The 23,207-nt window shown below is 38.8% G+C and overlaps 1 protein-coding gene across 1 annotated transcript in view; it reads left to right on the top strand.

Moving 5' to 3' along the window:
- The window catches only part of SPAG16 (sperm associated antigen 16), a 412,452-nt gene that overhangs the window by 274,484 nt on the left and 114,761 nt on the right, over positions 1–23,207 (top strand). The window contains exon 14 of the mRNA XM_080399858.1: positions 13,100–13,165. Within this exon, the coding sequence (XP_080255984.1) occupies positions 13,100–13,165 (66 nt within the window). The remainder of the gene's footprint in view (positions 1–13,099; positions 13,166–23,207) is intronic.

Raw genomic sequence — 23,207 nt, 5'->3', positions numbered from 1 at the left:
GGGTTAGGCAGACCTGTCTCTTATCCAATGTTAGTAAGTAGCATGGAGGTGACCTGGAAAATTATTGTCATCTCTCAGCTGCAAATTAGTGACTCAAATATTGTCTTGGGCATTTCACATTCCTTTGCTGTCAGTTTACTGTCTGTATGAAGTGTATCAGCACTGTTGACTTCCCCTTTTAGGAAAGCATCCACTGGGCAAAGCGGGCCAATACAGCATTGCAGTGCCATAGTAAGTGACTGAATGAACTGAGCTTCTGAAGTACTCCTCCGTTCTTTCTTTCACTGCCCTAGTCCTGATGGTGTAGCTCAGAGCTCCGTGGTGTAGGTGTATGTATACTGTGTCTGAACACAAAACTTCTCCACTAAGCCAACTGGACATGTCCTAGTTTGCATTTATTTTCCATTCTTCCCTGCTCTTGGCGGGTTTACATGTACTTCCTGAAAATGTACTTGTTTCACTCATTATACAAAGTTCCACTGAAATTCAAATTTCCATAGGCTCTGTGAAAATCCTGGCCATTTTATCTAATAAAGGGTAAGTAAGATAAGTGTCAATATTTTTCATTACAGGTAATGAAGAGCTTTAGAAAACTAAACTATGCAGGTGTTCCCTTCCATCTATGGTTAGTTCAAATTCTCGGAATGTCCTCAGGTTCAGTTACCCAAAAATGATGGCAGCTCCTACAATCATTGTTAGTCCGTGCAGAAACCCCATGCCTTTGCACACAGCTCTCAGGGGAAACATGCTATAAATCCAGCATCAGCACCTGCCAGCTGTCTCGGCAGCCCCTTCAACACCTTTGTATTCTGTGTCTTGATTCTTCATTGCCTGCAGGTTCACAACTGTTTAGGTGACTCTGCGATATAAGGGTTTGTTCCCCAGCCTAGCTCAACTTCTGTGTGGACTTACTGTGTTGGCAAGAGCATGCACAGGTTGTAATGAACGACCCATTCTCCAATACCGTCTCTAGGGAGAACATTTCAAAATGGAGCTGGGAAGTGATTGCCTGACAGATCTCTACCCAACCATGGCTCTGCGCTGTACCCAAGTGTGGTTTCTGTATGAAGTCCTTTCATCATCTAGTCAGTCAAGACACAGGGTGAAAGCCGGTGTGCTCCCATTTGAAGTGGAGGCTTTTCAAGTTCTCTCTTGTATTTTATTTCTACTCTGGTTATTACATTTTTATTCATTCTGTCTTGAAAGACTCATTGCCTATTGTAACTGCATATCCTTTTTTTTTTTTTTTCCCCCCAAAGACGACTTAATTTACTTAGAAATACCAAATATATTACAGAATAAGTAAAAGTAGAAAGCTTTCCTTTTACCTTCAACCAACTGACAGCTTAGCATCTGTGGGGTACAAAGCATTGGGAATATGAGGAAAGAAAGCATAATGGCAAAGAAAAATACAGAAGTGACTTTCTGTATTGTAAAATGTTGCGAACAGAAACATTTTGTATTTCCCCTGCTGTCAATGTGTAAGCACTCAACAGCAAATCAATACTGCCCAATGATGAGTGGTTCTCTTTCTTCATTTTAGTCAGTGCAGCTTTTTGTGGTGCAGGAGAGCAGCAGTGTCGGGAAAAGGGAATGATTTTTACCAGGATTGTGTTGCAGCTGCCCCACCCTCTTTCCCCAAACAAATTCACGGGGACTTTGAGTCTTTAATTTTACATCTTCAAGAATCAGAGCAGAAACATTGGTTTTCTCCCTTGCTGTTTTGTATTCTTCCCCAGCTGCTCCTCCCATCATGTTGCTGAAGGTTGTGTTTTTCTTGTTTGCTTCACCGTTTAATTTCCAGGGGCTTTGCCGTAATGCTGCGGCTTCTCAGCATAGGAGGGTTACCATTCCTGGGGCAGAGGAGGTAGGAAGAAAAAAAGTCCCAACATCAGCTTCTGAGTAACAGCAGTCTGTGTAAGAAACCCTTCTATTCAATCACTGCATTGAACACGGGCAGATTTTCATCAAAAGAAGCTCCCGGAGGGGTTGGTTACTTTGAAGGAAAGACATTAATTAAAGCACTCTACAAAATAGTGGGTGAAGAAATGCATAACATTTCAGCTAGATTTTACGCTATGTTGAGCACTTTTTTGACCTTCATCTCCAAATGGTAAATGGAAATGTGGTTTTGGAAGCCTTCGTGCATACTGGTAGTGCAACTTGGTTGTTTCCTCTGCAATTCTTCCTAGGAAAAAACACAGCAAAAATATGATACTGTTACCATATTTGCAGCTGAAGCTGTTTAGAGCCCAGGCAGACTAACATTAACAAATGATGATAATTAGGCTTGATTTGCATATTAAAATTGTCTTAATTAAACACTGATTCCATAAACGTTTAAAAGCTGTAATCGATCTTTTGCAGGCTCTCTTGGTTATTTATATGATCTAATAAAGGCTAGAGGCTTTGTTAATGAGACCTCTATTTCCTAACTTGTATGTGTCAATGAGATTATTTCACTGACAATTACAGAGCAGGCTGCTGTTAATAACTCACAAAACCCAAATGCTGGAATCCTTTCGTCTGAGGCTACATACATGATATAACTCCTTTAATGGGAACCTGCTGTTTACCTTTTCTTTCTGCTCAGATACCGCCACCCTTACTAAGGAAAAATCCCAGGAAAGATATTTCATGGGGAGTTTTTGTCATTGTAAAATCAAGTGTGTGGTGTCCTGTGAGCTGTTTGAATAATGGATCTAATATTTATACAGCACTGAGCTTAGGCATAATACATTTGGTCCCTGATCTAATCCTGGCAACTCTGACAGGCTGAACTTTGTACGAAACTTTTTTTTTTTTTTTTTAATTCAAGAGGTAATTTAATCGTGCTGTAATTTTACAAGAGGTCTCTGAAAAGGCTTCCAGGAGTTTTACTTCTCTTTAGTTTCTCTACAGCCTTGTGCCATGATGTGAGCATCTTGGGAAAACAGTGCTAAAACAGATGAAGAGCTCTTGCTTCTCAAATGCTAAATGTTCTTATCACCCCTGCCTCCAATAACCTTGTTAGCACCAGACAAAAATGTTTTGGGGAAAGTGTTCATATTGCTTTGAAATAATTTTTTTCAGTACTTTCATTATTCGATTTTTCTTATTGCACATGAAGGACTATATATTTTTGTATGTATGTATTCATAACTTATTATGACATTTGTTTTGTTGTGGGATATTCCCAGCAAAGATTTTCTGGTTACAGCCCTCTACATGCACTTCTTTGAAAATTACATAAATAGTGGCATACTCTGTAGTCCTGTGTGTCCAGTCACCAGATACAATGCCACTATTGATGGATTAAAAAAATATTTATTCCTTTTTCATTTAAGTCATTAAGTTTATTGGGAAATATTAATAAGCTTAACACAGCTAAACCACTAGGTTTTATTTTTAATGATTAAAGTATTTTTTCTTTGAAGTAATCTATAAACTCTATAAAACAGGTGGGACTTTCAAAATTGGTGTTTTGCCTAATTCCTTTCCCACCAAGACTGAGTGCAGGTTTCTACTGGGAGCAGCACTATGGTAAAAGAGTAATATTGGTATTCCTTAGGCTGAGGTTCAGCAAGGTACTCCTAGTAGGATTGCTTTGTATGTCAAAAGTCAAAAGGATGTGTTTTGACATCTATTGGTCTGAGCATAAGCATATTTATTGGCATAGGTAATTTCATATGCAATGAAACCTGACGTCAGGTGGCAGGTGTTATTTTCTAGCAAAGGCATTACAAAGTACCCTCATTCTCTGAGTGAAACTGGGAATAATGTTGTCATCAGCTTCAGTAGGACCCACATCTGTTTCATTTTGTGGTATGTCCTTGTGGTAGCATAAGGCAGTGAGAAAAAGGTGATGTCGCTTCATGCAATACCTGTATTTTATCTAAGAGAAACCAACGACGTGTAAGGCCCATAGCATATAAAGTATGCAAGCTTATGAGACAAAGTTTGCCCATTCCTAAATGTAATGGAATTTAACCATCATATTACTGAGATACTGAGATAGTAATTAAGTATTTGTGTTTTGAATGCTAATGAAAACTTAGAAGTTCAGCACACTTGCTAAAAAATATAACTATTTCCATTGCTACCCAGATCTTTCTGCTTTACTTTCTCTTTTTTTCTAGAAAATCTCACTTTTGAAAATATTGACATGAATTTCATTTTGAATACTTGCAAAGTTCTGAATTTGAAATTGCAGAAGATTAGGAATATTTTCAATAGGCATTCACAATCCTTTTTTGTTCCTTTCAATCAGAGTCTGTAGATAGTGCAAGCAGGATCTGTTGTATAGGATCTATGGACAGTGTGTTTGTAAGAGCCAATTTCAACGTTTTCTCCTCTTCCATTGGTGATTTTTTTTTCCCCAAAAATTTTGAAATCTAAAGACTTTTAAAAATAAACTGTTAATTTTTCTTTTTATTTATTTATTTCAGTGACTTCTTTTTCCAATGGATAACTTCTTCAGTGTTTCTAGCCAAATAATCTGGGTTCTCTTCTCTGATCTTGGTCCCTCAGGTCAGCAATACTGTTATTCCCAAAGCAGCAGAAGTTGGGAAAATTGCATCATGGTGAGCAAGTGGTGTGCCTTCCATTTCCATTCAGATACCAGTTTCTTTGCCAGGACTCCTATTGGGAACTAGTCAATCCCTTCCTGTTGGGTAATGGGGAAAATAGAGATTGAAGAAGAACGTGACTTCAAGAGTGCTATTCAGCAGTTGCAGGTTAACAAAAGCGAACTGCAGACACGGTCTGTTAAGTTTGCCCTCTTTTTTTTTTCTCCGCTCTCTTTGGTATTTTCATTCTGTGCATCTGCCACTTAAAATTTGGATGAGATGCATTTGATGCGTAATGACTGCCAAAACAAAATTTGCAGTGTGAATGCAGGAGGCTTATAGATTTGTTTATACCGATAGAACTACACACTCTCCAAATGGCTGTTAGACAAGTAATAACTTTGATCTTATTGGCTTACTCCGGATTTATGCTGACTCTTTGAAGGGAAGAAATTCTTTAGCTTTTACTTTTTTCTTTTTTTCTAAACATTTGGGCTACCTCATTTGTTTATTTAGTAATCACAGTTGTGTATGTACTTGCTTTTGCCTTATAGTCTTTTTCAGTTAAAAACACTTATTTTTTCCTTGCTCTTGTTAGGAAAAATAACTGGTGTTCTGGTATGAATTCACGTAACTCAACAGTTTGGCAATTGAACCAAAATTGAGCTTCAGTTTTTAAGAGCACTAAAATCCTTCAGACTGATACTCAACTTCTCATCTTCAGATAAGATCAGAAGATAGTGCATGATGTTGCTTTGCTCAGTTGCAGATTTAAGACTTTTGTTACAGGACCAGAGTGGGATTAGCAGGTAAAGAAACAAATCTTGAGTGCAGATGCTAAAGACAGTGCACAGGAGTGTTAGATTCAGATGTGGGAACCGTATGTGTGAAGAAGCTGAACTATATACAGCTGAACAGCGTCTCATGTCTTTTGCAGTTTTCTTGCAGGCCATGTGCTGTTCACGGCTGAACAGAGGAAAAGTAAAAACTTTCCAAGAATGCAACTTAGATTTCACACCTCCTACCTTTAAAGGTGGGAAGGAAGAAAGGGGTTTGCATGTAGCCCTCTCACCTTTTCTCATATAAAACTAAATGATGCATTCATTGTTTTATTTTGCTTTCATGTAACTTCATTTTCAAAGCCAACAGAAGTTCTGTTGTATTTCTTTTCTGTGCTTTCACTCCACTCGTAACTTTGCCAGTTACATTCCACCAGCAACTTCCGCTCATTTGTAATTCGTCTTTTTGATCTTTTTTACATTAAAGCAATAGAGCTCATAACATTTAATATGAGACAGTCCTGCTAGGTTTCTGTCATTCATGCATTACTCTCCTGAAAATGGTTGGTATGTTTTGCAAAGTTTTGGAATACCAAGTTTATTTAAAGTCAACTCTAGTTATGTTAAAAATGGCCTGCCTAATTCTGTGGGGAAAAGGCCATATCCCACACTGAGAATTCTGCAGCTAATGGGCTTCAGCATACTGGATTTCCCTGGCCATCCCTGTTCTTGCACCGCTGATCCTTCCCTCGCTAGAACATTTAAACGCCAAGAATTACATTGGATAGGAGGAATGCAATTACTGAATTTGGCTTTTTTGGTGCTGACAGGGTGATGTATGTTCACCTGCCTTACAAATCCTTATTAAGATGCAGTAGCTTCTGCTGCTGAAGCCATCTGCCAATATAACCAGGGGAATAATATACAAGTCTGCTTTTAGTGAAAGAATTTAAATACTTTTGAGGGATTTTTTTTCCTGTTTATTTTCTTTTAAAGGAATGATGGGTCTAGCAAAGAAATTTCTCCTTCCCCATCCCTGAATGGTCTGTCATGGCCGTGCAGGTGAACTGCACTTGTGTGTGATCTCTCCAAGAAGAGATGACTTCTCTGTCTCTCTTCACAGAAGCAGGTACAGGAAGGTATCTGCTTGCTATAAAACCTTTTTCCCTCCTTGTATAGGTAGAAGTTTGATGGCTCTTACAGGAGTTTAGTGAGGAGAGAATCCCACACGGTCATGTCTGTTTAAATACTGCCTGTGGTTACAGGTTTCCACAGACGGCAGTACAAAAATCCAAGTGTCAGTGGAAGACCAAAAGATAATTTACTTTCATCTTGAGAACAAAGCTGAACAGAGGAGCTTTTTTCAACTTTTTTTAATTCATGAAACATTCATCTTAGAGTCAGGTTATATTATGCTGGCAAGAAGATAATCTGTCAGCATTTCTACTATTATAACTCCGATTTTTAGTGGGTTTTTTGAGAGCCTTAGAGGTTCACTTTGAACAGATTTAGCATACAAGGTCTTGGCCTAGAAACACACTTTTCCTCTTAATTAAGAAAAATGAATATGACTGCATGTTGAGTGCAAAAGACATACTGCTATGTCCGTGTGAAAGTTCAGATGCAGAAAAATGAGATAATTCAGGAGTGTCCCACAGCAAGGTTACTTCAGTTTTTTTCCATATTTTTAGTAGCAGGTAACTGAAGTGAAAGGAAGGCTAGTCTGTGATGAAAAGCATGGTGTTAGGCTTAGCTGGCAGGCAGAGCTCTATTTCTAGTTCCTATTACCTACCAGCTTTAGAAAAACGCTTTCTCAAGTTGTTAATGTTTCACAGTATAGAAGCTGTTATGTAAGTTCATGCATTTTAAAGACATTCAAAATTCTTTTGCTTCTTTAGGAAGATGTAGTGAATAAAATGTAAAATAATAATAATGATTTCAAAAAAAGCTGTCTGTGAGAAAGGGAGAGCACCATAATAGCAGACAACCCAACAGCTGATGTGCTTCAGCTTTGGTGTATGTACCTGCGTCTGTGAATCCTTCTGTAATAAGGCACACAAATGACTTGCAAATTTATTCCCCAAGTACAGGATTACAAAACATCTGAGGAATTCCCTGGCCTGATGTTGCCCTTGGTCTAACATCAGGAAAGAGTCTTCTCCGCATGACTTTCCCCCCAGGCTCTATTCCAAGCAAGGAGAACAGAAGCAAACTCTGTGCTGAGGGTTTTGTGCTTAAGGTTATCAAGTAAAACCTGTGGTGACAGATGGCAAAATTGTTTTACAATTTTTTTCACTGCTTACTATACAGATACCGTACGTCATGTGCTTGTAAGAGCCCCTGAGAGGATAGCTGGGGGATGGATGCATTTTTGCCTTGCTTTGAGTGGTGCCCTCTGGATGAGATGGGATGGGGCAGATGGAGAAGAGAGCAGCTCTTGCTGTGAGCAGCTGGGCTGGCCTTGCGGGGAACACGCACAGACTTCGTGTGATGCAGGAAATTGCTGAAGTGAGTTATTACAGGCTGGGCTGAGAGGAGGCTGAAAGAAAGGAGCTATCTTGCAAAGGTAGAGAGGGTAGGTGTTTTTAGAATTTTTCCGCCAGTTTTTGTGTTCACTTGTCATATCTCACGAAAGTGAGTTTTCTCCCTTTAAAAAATTACCTTGTTATGGCTTGTGTTCTAATAAAGAGATCCACACCCCTTTTGATGTTTCCAGTGCACCTACCTCAAGGCAACAATGCAGGCAGTTCCCCCCCAGTGTGGAGTGACTTCAGAGCCCACAGTTCTGCTGGATATGTCACACAATTCCTTCAGAGCTTGCTAGTGCCTTGCTGATGCAAAGCATAGGTACACCAAGCACACAGACTATGTCATGAATAAGGCAGGGATTTGAGTAGGAGTCATGCTTTTAATTTTGCACTTTGCTGTAAAAAGAAAAGCCTTTGGCCATATTCAGCAAGGGAGACGGAGAAAGGTTAGACCTTCCCCAATGAGTCAGAAGTTGGTAATCATGGTACACTTAACATGACACTTGCTTTAGGAAAAGTTCAAGTTTGGTGAAGTGAGCTTCCAAAGTATTAGATTATTTGACTTTCTGGACAAATTTCACCTATGTAAAATCAGAATTTTCCTTCAAGGTACTAGTTTTTTCCCCTCAAAATTAAACCTTTCATGAGAAACTGTCAGGAGGTTTTGTGTGGTTTTGATAAAGAGAATGAGATGAACAGTTCCACTGCTGAGTGCTTTGTGGTTTGAACAGTTTTCTTAGTTTAGTCCTTCTAAATGAACATATTTTTTTGAGTTAATTTCTAAATGAACCAAGAAATTACAAATAAATCTCTTATCTGAAGGCTATTTAGCTAAACCTCATATTCAGATGCTGTTATCTAAAAGCTCATATCATATCAAATTAATATAGATAATTACATATTGCACCTAGCGTATTACACTCAGCTTGTTCTAATGGATTTTTGAATTTGGCAAAGTAAGTTTGTTCATGTCAGCCTTTCACGTATAGCAGGGTATTCAAAATCCAAAAAATAATCAAAAAAACAGCAGAGTTTAAAAAACATGAGCAGTTTTTAAATGATGCTCAACAGGTTTTGGCTGCATGCTTTCTCCAAAGGTGCTTGAATTATGGCTTGTTAGGTTTGGGAGTTTGTTGTTGTTGCTGCTAAACTGGTAATCAAAGTAAGTATAGGAGGATTCAGCTGCTGTGTTACATAGTTAATAGATTAACTTAATTCTACAGATGCAAACAAGCTGTAGTGTATTAACTATGATTGCCTTCAGCCTGTCTTCTGTTGCCCTGGTATTTGTGTATCTATGTGGACACAATAGGAAGGATTTACAGCAGAATTTCACTATTGATTCCAAAATCTTGGGCTTTTATCCTGTGAAAGTAAGAACAAAAAATCATTTAAATTTAGGTTCCTTGTTTAACTACACTTTTGCAGCAGGATTACTGTTCACAGATCCATAGTTCCAAAGGTCAGGGTATCTACGATACTGAATTGCATTTAAAAAAGAAAAAAAATGTTTTCACTATCTGAAGTTTTTTATATAGCTCCAGTCCAAGGCAGGCAATTAATGTCTGTGTTCGGTGGAAGCTGAGACGTTGATAGGCTCCATAAGATAATGTCATGGTGTTTCTAACAGCTGATTCTAATGTTAATTTCTGGGTTTCAAACTGGAAAATTATATGTGTGTGTGCATGTGTGCATAATCATTAAAAAAAACCCAAACCCAACAACAATGCAGAACACTATATTTTGTTTTCTTTGAATGTTGCTGTTATCTGTGTATTTTCTGCAAAGGACGAATGTATGGTTATTAATGTAATTGGGCAGCAGCTCAAGGAGTGAATAGAACTGAGACTTCTTCCATTAATATTTCAATCAAGACCTGATGACTCGGATAACAATAATAATGTATTCTCAGTAATTTACTGCCCTTTATACTGCTCAAGAGTCATATGCAAGGAGGCTGGATAAACCCTATGGGTTAAATATGGAAAGAATTGGCCTTTTTACAGCTGCAGAGTTCTATTCTGATGTTTTGTTGTTTCTTCTACTCTAGACTTGTGATAATGTTGTCTCTGTCAGTGAGACCTTGAAGGTAGCAGCAAAGAAGCATAATTTTCCAAACTGACAACTCCCCTAGCATTAAGACAAGATCCTCCTTTTTCCTCTGCTCTTTTCCTTGTGATACAAGTCCCAGGTGTTTGCACTGGCTAGTCTTGAATCTTAAAAAAATTCACTTAAAAGGCAGATGCATACAGCTGGTTCCTGGATGACAAGAAGCTGTTAGTAAGCCAGGGACCAATTTGCAAGATGCTCCAGTGGAATTGCACTGAAGAAGAGATGCTCCAAACTTCACTCCAAGGGAGATTATGCCTGGTATATAGACACCCTGTTCAGTCCCACACCAAATGAAGCAGGGGTCCTGGTGGTGTTACACTAGATTATTTTATAATTAATGACTGAAAAGCAGAATGCGTGTGCAAAAGGGGTGTCATTAACTTACTGCTGAGCTCTTGATGCTGAAAGCTCAGTGCTGTCTTAACATGAGCTCTGATCCAGAGAATATGACTGTTTGATTTTGCTGGGGTGTTACAGCTAAATAGTAAGATTTCCAGTTTTGTTTTTATGGCATTTATGTCTGCAGAACTCAGATTTCCTGGTGTGGGTAAAGAAAACACTAGCTATGCATTGAATAAAAATAAAGTGGCACTTTGGAAATTTTCAGTGATAGTATTGGGCAACACTTTACAGAGCCATTGCCTTTGTCTAGCTTTTATTATTATTTTTATTACTATTATTAAAATCCTTTTCAGTTGCTTTGTACTGAAGTGACTTATGGAAAGAAAATCGGAAAGTTCATATTAATTTTGTGTCATGGCATCCATGTGGTTTTCTTTTTTTTTTCTTTTTCTTCTTTGTGCTAGCAAAGTTACTGTGTATGTATTGGTAATTGAAAGTGTCTGGGGGTAAATTCTCTGCCCCACTAAGCAAAATTCTTACAAGGGCTACATTTACCATGCAAAACATGCACTATTTGGTTTGTTATCATGGCCTGGGCACAACTGATACTGCTGCTAGGTCATAAAGTAGATTTTATGTCCCTGGAATTTTTTCTTGCTGGACTGCTCATGTATGTTTGGTTATCTTGGTTGCCTACTATGTTACCTTTATCAAATTTGATTTCTGTGTCAATCTTGGGGAATTTTGTGTAATGACAGTTCTATTCCAACAGTGAATTTATAATTGGCTAATAATAATTTAAATTTTATTTTTATCAGGATTTATTGGTTTGTATTATATAATTTAGAAATAATGTAAATATGCAAGCTTTTGGGTGTTTTTTTTGTAGCACTTTTTCCCCTTGCAAATCTGTTGCAAACTATGGAGAACTCAAGAACTGCAGTCTGGCAACCTTTTCATGCTTAAAGCAGATGATGTGCTTGCTCTTTAAAGATAGTGGATTCCTTTTAACAGTCCAGAGCCTATTTTTCTTGTTATGTTTGTCTTGCAATCCTTCCATGGGAATAATACAAATTTCCTAGTTTAATCTCAATAGCATATGTGGCCTTGAAGGAGAGACTACTTCAAGACAGAGAGGTAAATGAAAAATACAGTAAGGTACAAAGTAGCACTTGCCAAACTGGCCTGCTGCCTGTTTTTTGGTGACTTTTTTTTAAATAAAAGGAATTCTGTGAAGCATTAAATGCTGGGCTTTATCAGTGTTTTGTATTCTAATGCCACATGAACAAGACTGGAAAGAGTCTCCTTAGTCTCCAAGTTCAGACAAAAGATCACAGGCAGAAAATCATTTTCCATACTTTTCAAGCAGCTTCTTACAATTAATGAGATTTTTTTTATCCCCACTGCTTGGAGTGGAGGGGAGTTTTCATACCTCACTGTTTGACAACTGTTTTCTAATTTCCAGCTGAAATTTATCTGTAGATAATGAATACCTATATGTTCCTGTGTCAACACTGCTCTTCAGCTTCAATAGCTCTTTTCCCTCTTTGCTCTTAACCCCTGAGGTATTTATAACAGCTATCTAATCCCCTTTAACGGCTGTTTTGTTGGACTGAGTTCTCCTAAATGGTTCAGAGATGTAATATGAACTACACAATATTATTGAGTACTGTCCCTTCAGAATTACTTTGTGGTCAAACCTCATTAACTACTTTCCTGAAAGGACTCGTTGCAAACAGTGAGAATATACTGATAAAGCATGGTGATGGTAAAAATATAGGAGGTTTTGTCAGTGAGAAAGAGAATTGAAATATCTTGTGTCAGAGTAGGAATGATTTTTTTTTGTTTTTTTCTGGTGGTGGTTTGGGAGAATTAAAATGGAGTTAAGCTGATGGTATAAACACTAAAAGCATGACAGAGGTAGGATTAACCTATGCTACCCCTGCTCCTGAGAGATTGATTCAAGCTAGAATAAGTACAAAGACAGAGTACGAGGATGCGTAGAGGAATTTCACATCTTGGGTTTGGGTTCTTTCATCTCTCCAGAAAGTGCAACAAATTGTCTTTCAATAAAATGTCAACTTAGAGTGAAAACTTGTTCTTCAGGATATGATTACACTGTTCAAAGCTGGTGTTCACTTTTAATAGAAAGTATTTTTATTACTGTTACACATGAAGACAGTGTTTTTTATGAAAACAGAGAAGCACACCTATTTTTAGAGGTCTTGAAAGTGTCCCATCTTGAAGACTGGGTTTTTTAGCAGGAGGTACTGTGGTTGGATGCCTCCTGTACTGGGAGAGTAAGTCAGATATCAGTGATGACATCTGACATATGTTACTGCATTATGTAGGTCACTTACGGGCTAATGTGGAAGATGACAAAAGATAATTAATCTTGATTTCATGCTTGTGATTCCTTAAGGAAGACTTTAACGGTGTGTGTGGAATATCAAGAGACAGGTACTGAATCACTGCCCAAGAGCAAGAGCTCAGTGTTATGGACATAGTGATTACACCTTTTAATTCAAACCCTCTGGCAAGGGAGATGGCTTTCTTTTGTGATGTTTGAATGCACCTTTCCTGCTAGCTATTATGTGAAGTAAGGAGATAGATATATCCTTAGTAATTGCGAGAAAACTGTTCCTCTTCAAGCAACCAGGAGCTGTTTTTTAGCACACAGAGTGCCTTGGTTTGCACATAGCCGTAAAATCAAGGTCTATTTACAAGGGTGTAGAATAATTTATATCACTATAACCTATTTAATTGCTTTCTTTTTATGTTTAATTCCTAGGGGCTCCGTGTTTACACATTCTATGGTCACCTGCATTCCTGTAATCATGCTACATTCAACATGAAGGTAAACTGCATACAAATTTGCTTTTTTTTTTTTTTTTTTCTAATCATCATGATCCTTGCTCTGGTAAATACTGTCATGCTTCTTGGTGAAATAGATACCTCTGTAGCTGAATTCAGTATTAGTAATGACTTCTAGAGCAGTTTAGTGTGACATTCACCTGCCAGCCAGAGCAGAGTCCCAGATACTGTTACAATAAAGCTGCCCCCTCCTTGCACCTACCTCCTTTCTCCTTTCATTACTGCATATCTAAGCCATTCTCCTTTGTAATGATCATTTAGTTACTTAAATTAAATTTGCTGGGTTTTTTTTCCTGGATGGTTAATTTTTTAGTTGTTGTCTAAAAAGAATCATTCTGCTTGGGATTGGTGACTGTGGTGGGTTGACTTTGGTTGGATGCCAGGTGCCCACCAAGCCTCTCTGTCACTCTCCTCTTCAGCAGAAGGGGGGGGGAGAAAATAAGATGGGGGGGGGGGGAATTGTGGGTCAAGATAAAGTCAGTTTAATGAAACAATAGCAAAAGCTACGTGTACAGAGGCAAAGGAAAAGAAAAGATGTTATCCTCTACTTCCCATCAGCAGGCGACGTTTGGTGGGAAGCAGGACTTCAGTACAAGTAGTGGCTGCTCTGGAAGACAAACATTGTAAATAAGGACGTCCCCCCCCTTCCTTCTCCTTTTTCTTAGCTTTTATATCTGAGCAGACGTCATATGGTGAGGAATGTCCCATTGGTCACTTTGGGTCAGCTGTCCTGTCTATGTCCCCTCCCTAGATCTTGCCCACCCCCAGCCTACTGGTGAGAGGGGGAGATGGTTGGAGTGACAGCCTTGATGAGCACTGCTCAGCAGAAGTCGAGACACTGGTGGGTTATCACCACCTTTGTAGCTACTGATACAAGCACAGCACTGCGAGGGCTGCTATGGGGCTCAGCCAGACGCAGCACAGTGACAGACTGTGATCTGAATGTTAACTTTGGAAGGGAAGTAATTTTTCCAAAACGTTTCTTTGAGGTGATATGAAATATTCTGAAATGATCAGAACATTTGTGATTCTTGTAGTTCTCCTGGCCATATTGCTCTTTAAAACTGGTGTGCAAGTGGAGAGGCATGTGCTGATTTCTGCTACCACTTGCACTCTTTTCTCTCAGGGACCATCTTTCCTAAAAAATACCTCAGCGGTATACCTGCTCCCTGTGCTCTCACTGCCACTTTCATTACAAGTAGAGCAAGGTATTATTTTTTACTGTAGGAGATGGTGAATATTCTCCTCTTGTTCAGTATCAGCTACTGCTTTACCGACTGCTTATGTCAACCCTATGTGTTTATAGGACAGACCCTAGGGGCTGACATAACAGAAAGTGTGGGATAAGCTTACGTAAAGGAGGGAAATAGGAATTCCCAGGGCATCTTAATTCTTCCTTGGCTGCATGCATGTATCTGTATATTTGAAAGGCACGATCTGCCCCTCAGTATTTTGAAACACTGTGGTGTAGAACAAAGAGTGTTTAACAGTAGCACGGATTATGAGGATAATACCATAGTAATACTTTGCACTGCTTTTAACAGGAGTATTTACAAAGAACCTCATGCTCTGATGTGACCTATAATGATTAACAGGAAGCTGAAAGACTGTGTGCTGATAATCTTCCAGATAAGCATGTTATTTTGATAAAGAATATTATAGTTGGCATTAAACTCTAGACTAAAATCATTGGTTGACATTCTCAGTGATTGAATTAGTAAAAATGGAAACATCTAGTGCAGCATTGATTAAACTGACTGAGGAATATAATTTCAGAAGCTGTAATTGCAGTTATATAAATTAACTCTGTATGTACTGGAAAACTACTGAAAAGACTAAGTAGTTGGTCAGGAGTTGTACAAATTACAGTTGTCACATTGGCTGGCTAGCAAAGCAAGGGCTATATTCCAACCAAATATAGCACCAGAGAACTATTTTTTTACCCTCTAGTGGTTGCCCACTAAGAAATTAAAATATTCCACCCTAAGCAAGCTGAATAAATTGTTCTGAGTGACAGTTTTGTTGTTGAAAGATGCATGTTTTATGAGGAAAAAAGTTTTTTATAGAAACAGTATTTTCAGCAATAATTTCACAGGGAAGATTTTGGAGATTGATCAGGGACTATTTGGGCAAAGGTGCAACATCGCCTCCAGAGTGGCCAACAGAAAGCCTCATGGTTAGACCTGGCCAAAGAAGCTCTGCAGCCAGGCAAAGATTTGTTGGAAAAGTCTGGTTTCTTAACTCTGAAATGGCAAAACTGAAGGCTGACTGCTGACAGAATCTGATCTGGATTTATTATTTTTTTTATATATATATCCTAATGTCATGGGTCTGCAGATTCCATGCCTTGTCAGAAGCCTTGTCTATAGGGTCGGACTCTATGGATTCAGTGCTGTAATATGAAACGTCCCAGGAGAGTCACTTTTTTTTTTACTTAGGATATGGGTCAGTTTAAGTAGGCTCCTAAGTCACTTCAGTGGGCTGGTGATTGTTGTGTCTCAGGCTGCTTAGTGCCCAAAGGCATTTTGAAAGGACATGAAATTCTAATTACACAATGTCCTGTCAAGAAAATACAAGAACAAAGAAGAAAATTTCCAGTTAGATCAGAGAGCTATCCAGGCAGGGTGTCCAAAAATTAAGGGTTATTTTAGGGGAAGAGAACTGCATGAGGCAGAAGGGGAAAAAAAGAATAATGCATTTATACAAATTGAAAAAATCCTCATTAAACTCTGTGAAACTGATGAAATCTGGGTTATTTACTATACCACGCTTCTGAAACTGTAGTTAATAGTTTTTTGTTAAGTGGGCAACATTCACAGCCAGAGCTATTAATAGTGCTCAGATTCCATAATTAGCCATTTCTCTATGGAACATAACTGCCAGTCTGGCGCCTGAAACATGGCCATTTGTTGGAGGCTGCCTTGCTGGGACATGAGCTCTCTGGAGAATCTGGCAGGTAGTCATATTACCCTGACAGAAACTTCTGTAGTCATGGTTATGTCAAGACTTGAAAGATAACAGTTTCAGCAGTGTATAAAGTCTGTGGTTTTCCAAGTTGGTTCTCTGCCTGTGGAAAGTTTGCAAAAAATTTAAGCAAAAGCCATATAGCTGGTTTTGGATTGAGGACATAGAAAAATGCGTCTTTCCTCCTAGAAGTTAGCGTTACTCCCATGTCCCCATAACACATCTAACTTTGTAGAGAAAAATGTTTTAGATGTTTCTTTTCCACTGAGGGCTAAGACTCTGAGTTGAAATATATGCATGTGCTTGTAAGGATGCTTTTTTAGAGGCTACTGTGTGTGCTCCAGTTCTCTTCAAAAGCTCTGAATGCAGTAAAAGATACATGTGAACATACCTTACCTGGGAAAGCAAATATACCCTCCCTAGGGAAACCCAGGTGAGACTGCACCTAAGAGGCAAAGTAATTTCCCTAGTTTTTCAATATTATTGGGATCTGACATGACCCCATTTAGTTGTTGGATTCCATATGACTACACAAACGTAGGCTCATGGTGGGCAAAAGGTGGTGGAGGGAGCCCCGTTGCTACCAAAGTGCCTACCTCTGGACATCAAGGCAGGAATGTCCAAGTCAGCCCAGGCCCTCTCTTTCTGTGTTGTGGGTAATTATGGAGAGGATACTATGCATCTGCATAATTCATGCAAAGATGAAAAAATTAAACTCCTAACATTTTCACATTAGTACATCTTTTTGATCAACAACTAGGGGAAAACAATGTCATTTCATACAGTAGAGTTCATACCAGAGCTAGTGATTGGTTCTTGAATGTTGGCAGGTAATATAAAGTCTAACTATGGCCTAAACAGCATTTGAAGTAAGTTTTGCACATACTTCGCACAGCATTTTCCCAGTTTGGCGTATCACCTACACTAATGAAGTTTAAAGACTATAGATGCTTGGATGAATCATTATGAATTTAAAGTAGAATAAAATTTGCTCCCTTATGTGTGTGTATCTATGTGTGTTCAAATAAGGGTATGGTTATCATTCACCTGTGTTTGTATCTGCCATGCTGTGTTTATATGATGTTTGCAGGTTAAGAAATAATTAAAGAGGTTACCAAGTTTCCTTAAAAAAGTTTTTTTGGTATTACAGTTTGTATTAGAAAAACCTAAAAGGCTATAAAAAATGTGCTTGATAGCAACTGCCCAATTTTACCTCTTCATGCCAAAATACAAACAGCATTTAGGTCATTCTTCCATTGATTTACTGAAGGACGAATAATGTCAGACAGTTTTTAAACAAAAACAAAATTTCAATTTTGTTTACCTCTTCAGCAGTCCAGTTGGATGTCAGCTACCATTTAGCTGGGCCAATAATATTGATATTTGATGTCAGTTCTTATTCATTACTGCACCCAAATGATGCAAAAGTCAGATCTTTCAGATGTTTCTATGGATGGCCAAATAAAGCCAGGGATGTCTGACTGCATCTAACAGACACAAACAAGAAAAGAACAGAATACAAAATCAAAAACCTATCTGCTCTTATTGTTATTTATGTATTCAAAGTGTTCACTTCTTTGCATAAACTCAAAGCCAGTTACTTACAAAGGTTACCTGGTAATATCAAACATGTTCAATTATACATGCAAAAGGGCTAATAGGTTCTTCCTTTAGTTTATTCCTGCCTCCATGCATAAGAAATATAATTACAGAACTGAATTACATTTTAAATACAGATTTTAGTATCATTACTTAACCATTTTCAGCCCATCTAATGTTGTTAAAAGTAAAAAAATAAATCTATTCTGTCTCTGTGTCATGGCAAAACTCACAATCTGCATCAAAATGCCCTCATTTCACTTTCTGGCAAAAAGCTCTTTCTGATAATAGCGAAACTCTCAGAAAACTGCTGGAATCTACTTCCATATCCATTCTCTGAAATATTCATGTTATTCCCAATTTTTGGAGGTAATTCTCCTAGAATGCTCTCTTCCCTTGACCAGGCCTACTGTTTAATCACTTCCCATCATCTCTGATGTTATTGTTATTCACAGACTTCTACAGTTAGCACCTATGTGCCTGTTTTAGGCATTATGTGTGGAGCAGATAAGATGTTCTGAAACCACTCTAGAAAAATCAGGTAGATCATCTTTATTTTGATCGGTTTAAATATTCTTGCTATCCAATTCTGATATCAGAGTTTTAATACAGAAGGGTGGATAGACAAGAATGTGTCTAGCAGATATCCTAGAAGTAAAAACATTCCTCCAGCTCTTTCTGTGAGGAAGATCCATTATGTATGACCTTAACTGACCATGTTCAGAAGCCCAAGGAAATTCATGATGCATTGGTTTGTATGGGGATGGCTTTCACAAGGTGTTGTATTCCTGTGTCTTGAGAAAAAAGATGGTCTCTTAGCAAAGGCGCTTCAATGGGACTGAAGAAAATCCAAGCCTGATTTTTAAATGTCATACCTTGTTTGTGTCATTCAGTTCCCATCACCATTTCTAGTTTCTTGTCAGAGATAATTTGCAAAGAAAAACTTAGTAATGGGTGTCATACACCTTGATAAGTCAATGACAGAGAAAAATCCTTTTCTCTTTCACACATAGCAGAATGTGGTGACTGAGAAACCTTCAGTGTCAGTGCTCAAATGCACCATGTGCTGCTAGAGTTTACCTCTACACTTCTATACCAGGCAAAATCCAGTTCCTTCACTTTCTCAATTTCAAAGGAATTTCGTTTCCTGGATTATTTTTGGATCAATTTCCCAATTTCTTCTGAGAAAAAAGAAAAAAAATGCTCTGTTAGTCCTGAAGATTGTTTAATCAAGGCTCAAGTTGCCTTCAGAAACTTGGAGTTAACTAGCATTTCTCTTCTCCCCAGTGTAATTTATTTGTTTGAGATCTTAAACCCAGTCCTGTCAATATTACCTCTGAAAATAATCACAGATCAAGAAAAATCAACTCAAGTGTTCGACACTTTGTATGATGAGAGGTGAGGTTAGCTCATTCTGCCACAGGACCTCTCTCCTCCAGCCTCAGATTTTATATCTTTCTTTTGCTTGACACAGTATCGATATTTAAAATATATATTTTTTTTATTGTTTTTTTTTAAATACAGGAATCCCTCCTGGTGCTCTTTGTTGTCACCAAGCAGGTACTCTCAGTACATCACAGAGTATCTTGTAACATTCACCCAAACAAAGATGAAGAAGCTTAGATTTGAGAAGACCTTATTTAGTCCTTCTTCCTGATGGTAGGTTCTAGGAAAGTATTTTGAAACCATCAAGAAATGGAAAGCAAAGAATATTAACTGTAACATTGATCATTGCTGAAAAAAACCCTGCTTCATGTTATCTTTTCTTGCTTTGCCACGGAAAAAAGGGAATGTAGTTTTCCTGAATAGTTATATTTGTAGAGACATCACTTTTGGCCTTTTCTGTCACCAGGAATTACAAGATGGATGATATCTGCCTGTCTGCAGGAATTACGTTAAGGCCTCAGGTTCTTTAAGAGGCATTGCATGCCTACCTGGTCAGTCCTTTCAGTCCCCTCTTTGCGGTATGTAATCTTTGCTGGATCCCAGTAGTTCTACGTGGTCATGGTTCGCAGTGACTGCAAACACAGCTCAGGTTAATGCGGTGTCTGCTAGCACCTGGGCTCTGTAAAGGGGAAATAACTGAGGGACAGCTACTCTACCCTGGGAGCAGGCAGGTTATACCATGATGGCTAGAAGTCTCTAGTCATGATCACTGAGACTTCTGTGCTCTAGAAGTGGACCACACAGAGATGGTGTAGATGAGGAATATGGGGTAAGAAGTACAGCAGGTGTCTGCCATCATACTGTCTCATTCATTTGTTTTGAACCAGCAGTAAATGAAATATTGCAACTTTTCTAATTGAAGCATTTAGTCATATTTTGCTCTTGTTTACGTATTAGCATATGATGAAGCTTTGTCTCAGCTCTTCGTGATAAAAGTTTGGGGTAATGCATTGACATTTGGATTTTAGAAAACTCTGTAAAGCACAAGCAGAGAAAATGTGGCAGCATTTTGGCTTTGACAGAATTCACTTTTCAGTAATTTTTAAAAATCTGTTATGTTTTTGGTCAGATTGACCCTTGGAAAGATTCTCAACAGAAACCGGTAATTAACTGACCATATAGTATTTTCTTTTATGTTTTCAGAGATACTCAGCAGAAAATGATAATTAAATGACCATACAGTATTTTCTTTTGTTTTCAGACTTTATATTTACAAATATAAGCATACTGTAACATCCATTTGCTCATAACTGAAAGAAAAAGAGATTATCTCCTTTAATGTGATTTTGTTTGCTTAATTCTGTGTTCTGCAGTGAATGTGACCCTCTTTGTATACAATACATGAAGCAAGCGCTGTTTAGCATGCAAAACAGCTAGCGGTGTGGAAACTTTGCCCTTCTTTCTTGGAGGAGAAGAATTAATTTGTGTATCCTAAGGAATAAGGATTTTTTTAAATTGCATCTCCTAGCCCAGCATGCCAGATTTTCCTGTGGCAGATGCACACTGTGGGTCCAGACCCCAGCATAATTAATTTTTTATTTTAACAGCTGTTCTTTAAACCTGTTATTTTGCAAAACAAACAAAATCACAATGCAAAGATCCATCTAGATTCTTTTAAATTCAATTTCCCACCTGCAATACAGCCAAACTTGCCTCTCTATGTGATATTTCACAGGAAATTATGTTTTAAAATACATGAGAAAGCATCATACCATCCCTGCCCTCTATCCTGTAACTCTCTCATGTGACAGTAATTTTCTTGGTAAATTGTGAAATTTTTATCTGCCCTGGTATTGTTATCACTGACTTGAATGGGAATCATTGCATACACTGTGTGCTGAGTTGTGAGTCCAGGGCTCCAGACATGGCTGCTCACGCTGAATCTGCCTACCTCCAGCTCACCCAGTACTCCCAGTTTGCTGTGGTCAGGTGTGGATGGGAGCTCACATTATATTAGCCAGATAACCTGATAGATGCTATCGGAATGGTTTTGCATAGCTTACAAGCACACAGGTAACAGCTCTTTCAACGAAAAGCATTTTTGTGCAAAGTTGACTCTTCAAAAGGGCTTAAACTAAATTTGGGTTAGAGAATTGCGTTTAGTTTAGACTGATGATTTGTGTTTGGTAAAAGAACTCTCATTTACCACTTACCAAGTCACAGCCAAAGGGAAGCAGTGTATATATGTGGTTGCGTAGCATATGGCTTTATGCAATACAAAGTTGGATTTTAAATGAATTTATGCAAGAGTGAAAGTAGGGCCAAGTTTGGAAAGGCCTCTCTGTTATGAAAATGGAATTCTTCTGTAGTTGCGTAAATATCACTGTTAGAAGGTACTCAAATATCAGATGGATTTAATCTGAAAATAACCAAGAATACACAGCTGAAGTCCATCAAGTATAGGAATGCAGATTAAAACTCCATTTTGATATTGTATTGGGTTTGCGTGTCAAGGTTTTGGTAGTGGAGGGGCTACAAGGGTGGCTTCTGTGTGAAGCTGCTAGAAGCTTCCCCTATATCTGATGGAACCAATGCCAGCCAGCTCCAAGACAGACCCACCGCTGGCCAAGGCTGACCCCATCAATGACAGTGGCAGTGCCTCTGGGATAACGTATTCAAGAACAGGAAAAAAATCTGCATCTGGAGAGAGGAGTTGAGACTATGTGAGAGCAACAGCTCTGCAGAAGACCCCCAGGTCAGTGGTGGAGGCAGAAGGTGCTCCAGGCACTGGAGCAGAGATTCCCCAGCAGCCTGTGGTGGAGCTGGTGGTGAGGCAGGTTGTCCCCCAGCAGCCCATGCAGGCCCACAGTGAAGCAGATATCCACCTGGAGGACCCCCCACAGGAGCAGGTGAGTGCCCAGAGGAGGCTGTGACCCCGTGGGAAGCCCACACTGGAGCAGGCTCCTGGCAGGACCTGTGGCTCTACAGAGAGAGGAGCCCAGGCTGGAGCAAGCTGCTCCTGAAGGACTGCGCCCTGTGGAAGGGACCCACACTGGAGTAGTTTGTGAAGAATTGCAGCCTGTGGGAAAGACTCACATTGGAGAAGTTCATAGAGAGCAGTCTCCTGTGGGAGGGACCCCACACTGGGGCAGGGCAGAGTGTCAGGACCCTTTCCCTGAGGAGGAAGTAGGGGCAGAAACAGCACGTGGTGAACTGACCACAACCCCATAACCTGTCCCCCTGCACTGCTGGGCTGCTGACTGGGAGGAGGGAGAAAATTTGGGAGTGAAGTTAATCCTGGGAAGAAGGTGAGGTTGGGGAGAAGGAGTTTTAAGACTTGTTTTTATTTTCTCATTACCCTACTCTGATTTGATTGGCAATATATTACATTATTTTTTTTCCCCAACTCGAGTCTGTTTTGCCTGTGATGGTAATTGCTGAGTGCTCTCCCTATCCTTATGTTAATCCATGAGCCTTTTATTGTATTTTCTCTCCCCTGCCCAGCTGAGGACTGGGAATGACAGAGCAGCTTTGGTGGGCACCTGGCCTCCAGCCAGAGTCAACCCACCACAAATATTTAGCTGGGTTTTTTGAGCTGGTTCTCAAAATAATGGGATGAGATTTGTTGAACTGACCATTCTTTCACCTGAAATACCTTGAAACTGTGAGAAACATTGAAACACTTACCATAGTTCATAACTGGGCAAGCTTTTGTGAATACATTTTATATATTGTTGATATTTCTTCTTTATGCATTTAGTTTTCCTTAAAAAATGCCTAAAGACAAGATAAAAAGCCAAATATTAAGTTGGACTTTTTTTTTTTTCACATGTTCCTTTGGTAGTGCCTGTTTAAGAAAAAGCACATGGAATTTACTGACATAATTTTCTTTCATGGACTTGGATGTTCTGCATTTTAAAATGGACAATTTTGCTTTTTGGCAATAGATCTGTTGCTACTAACACTAATTTATGAATTTATGAAAGTATGTATTACATTTATATTTTAACATTATTGCAGTGGATGCCATCCAGTTTTTAAAAATGTATTTATTTAGACTTTAAGGAACCAAATGA

This window comes from Falco punctatus (genome assembly GCF_963210335.1).
Source record: "Falco punctatus genome assembly, chromosome: 8".
NCBI classification, from domain to species: Eukaryota; Metazoa; Chordata; class Aves; order Falconiformes; family Falconidae; genus Falco; species Falco punctatus.
This window is presented reverse-complemented; position numbering and strand designations above follow the sequence as displayed.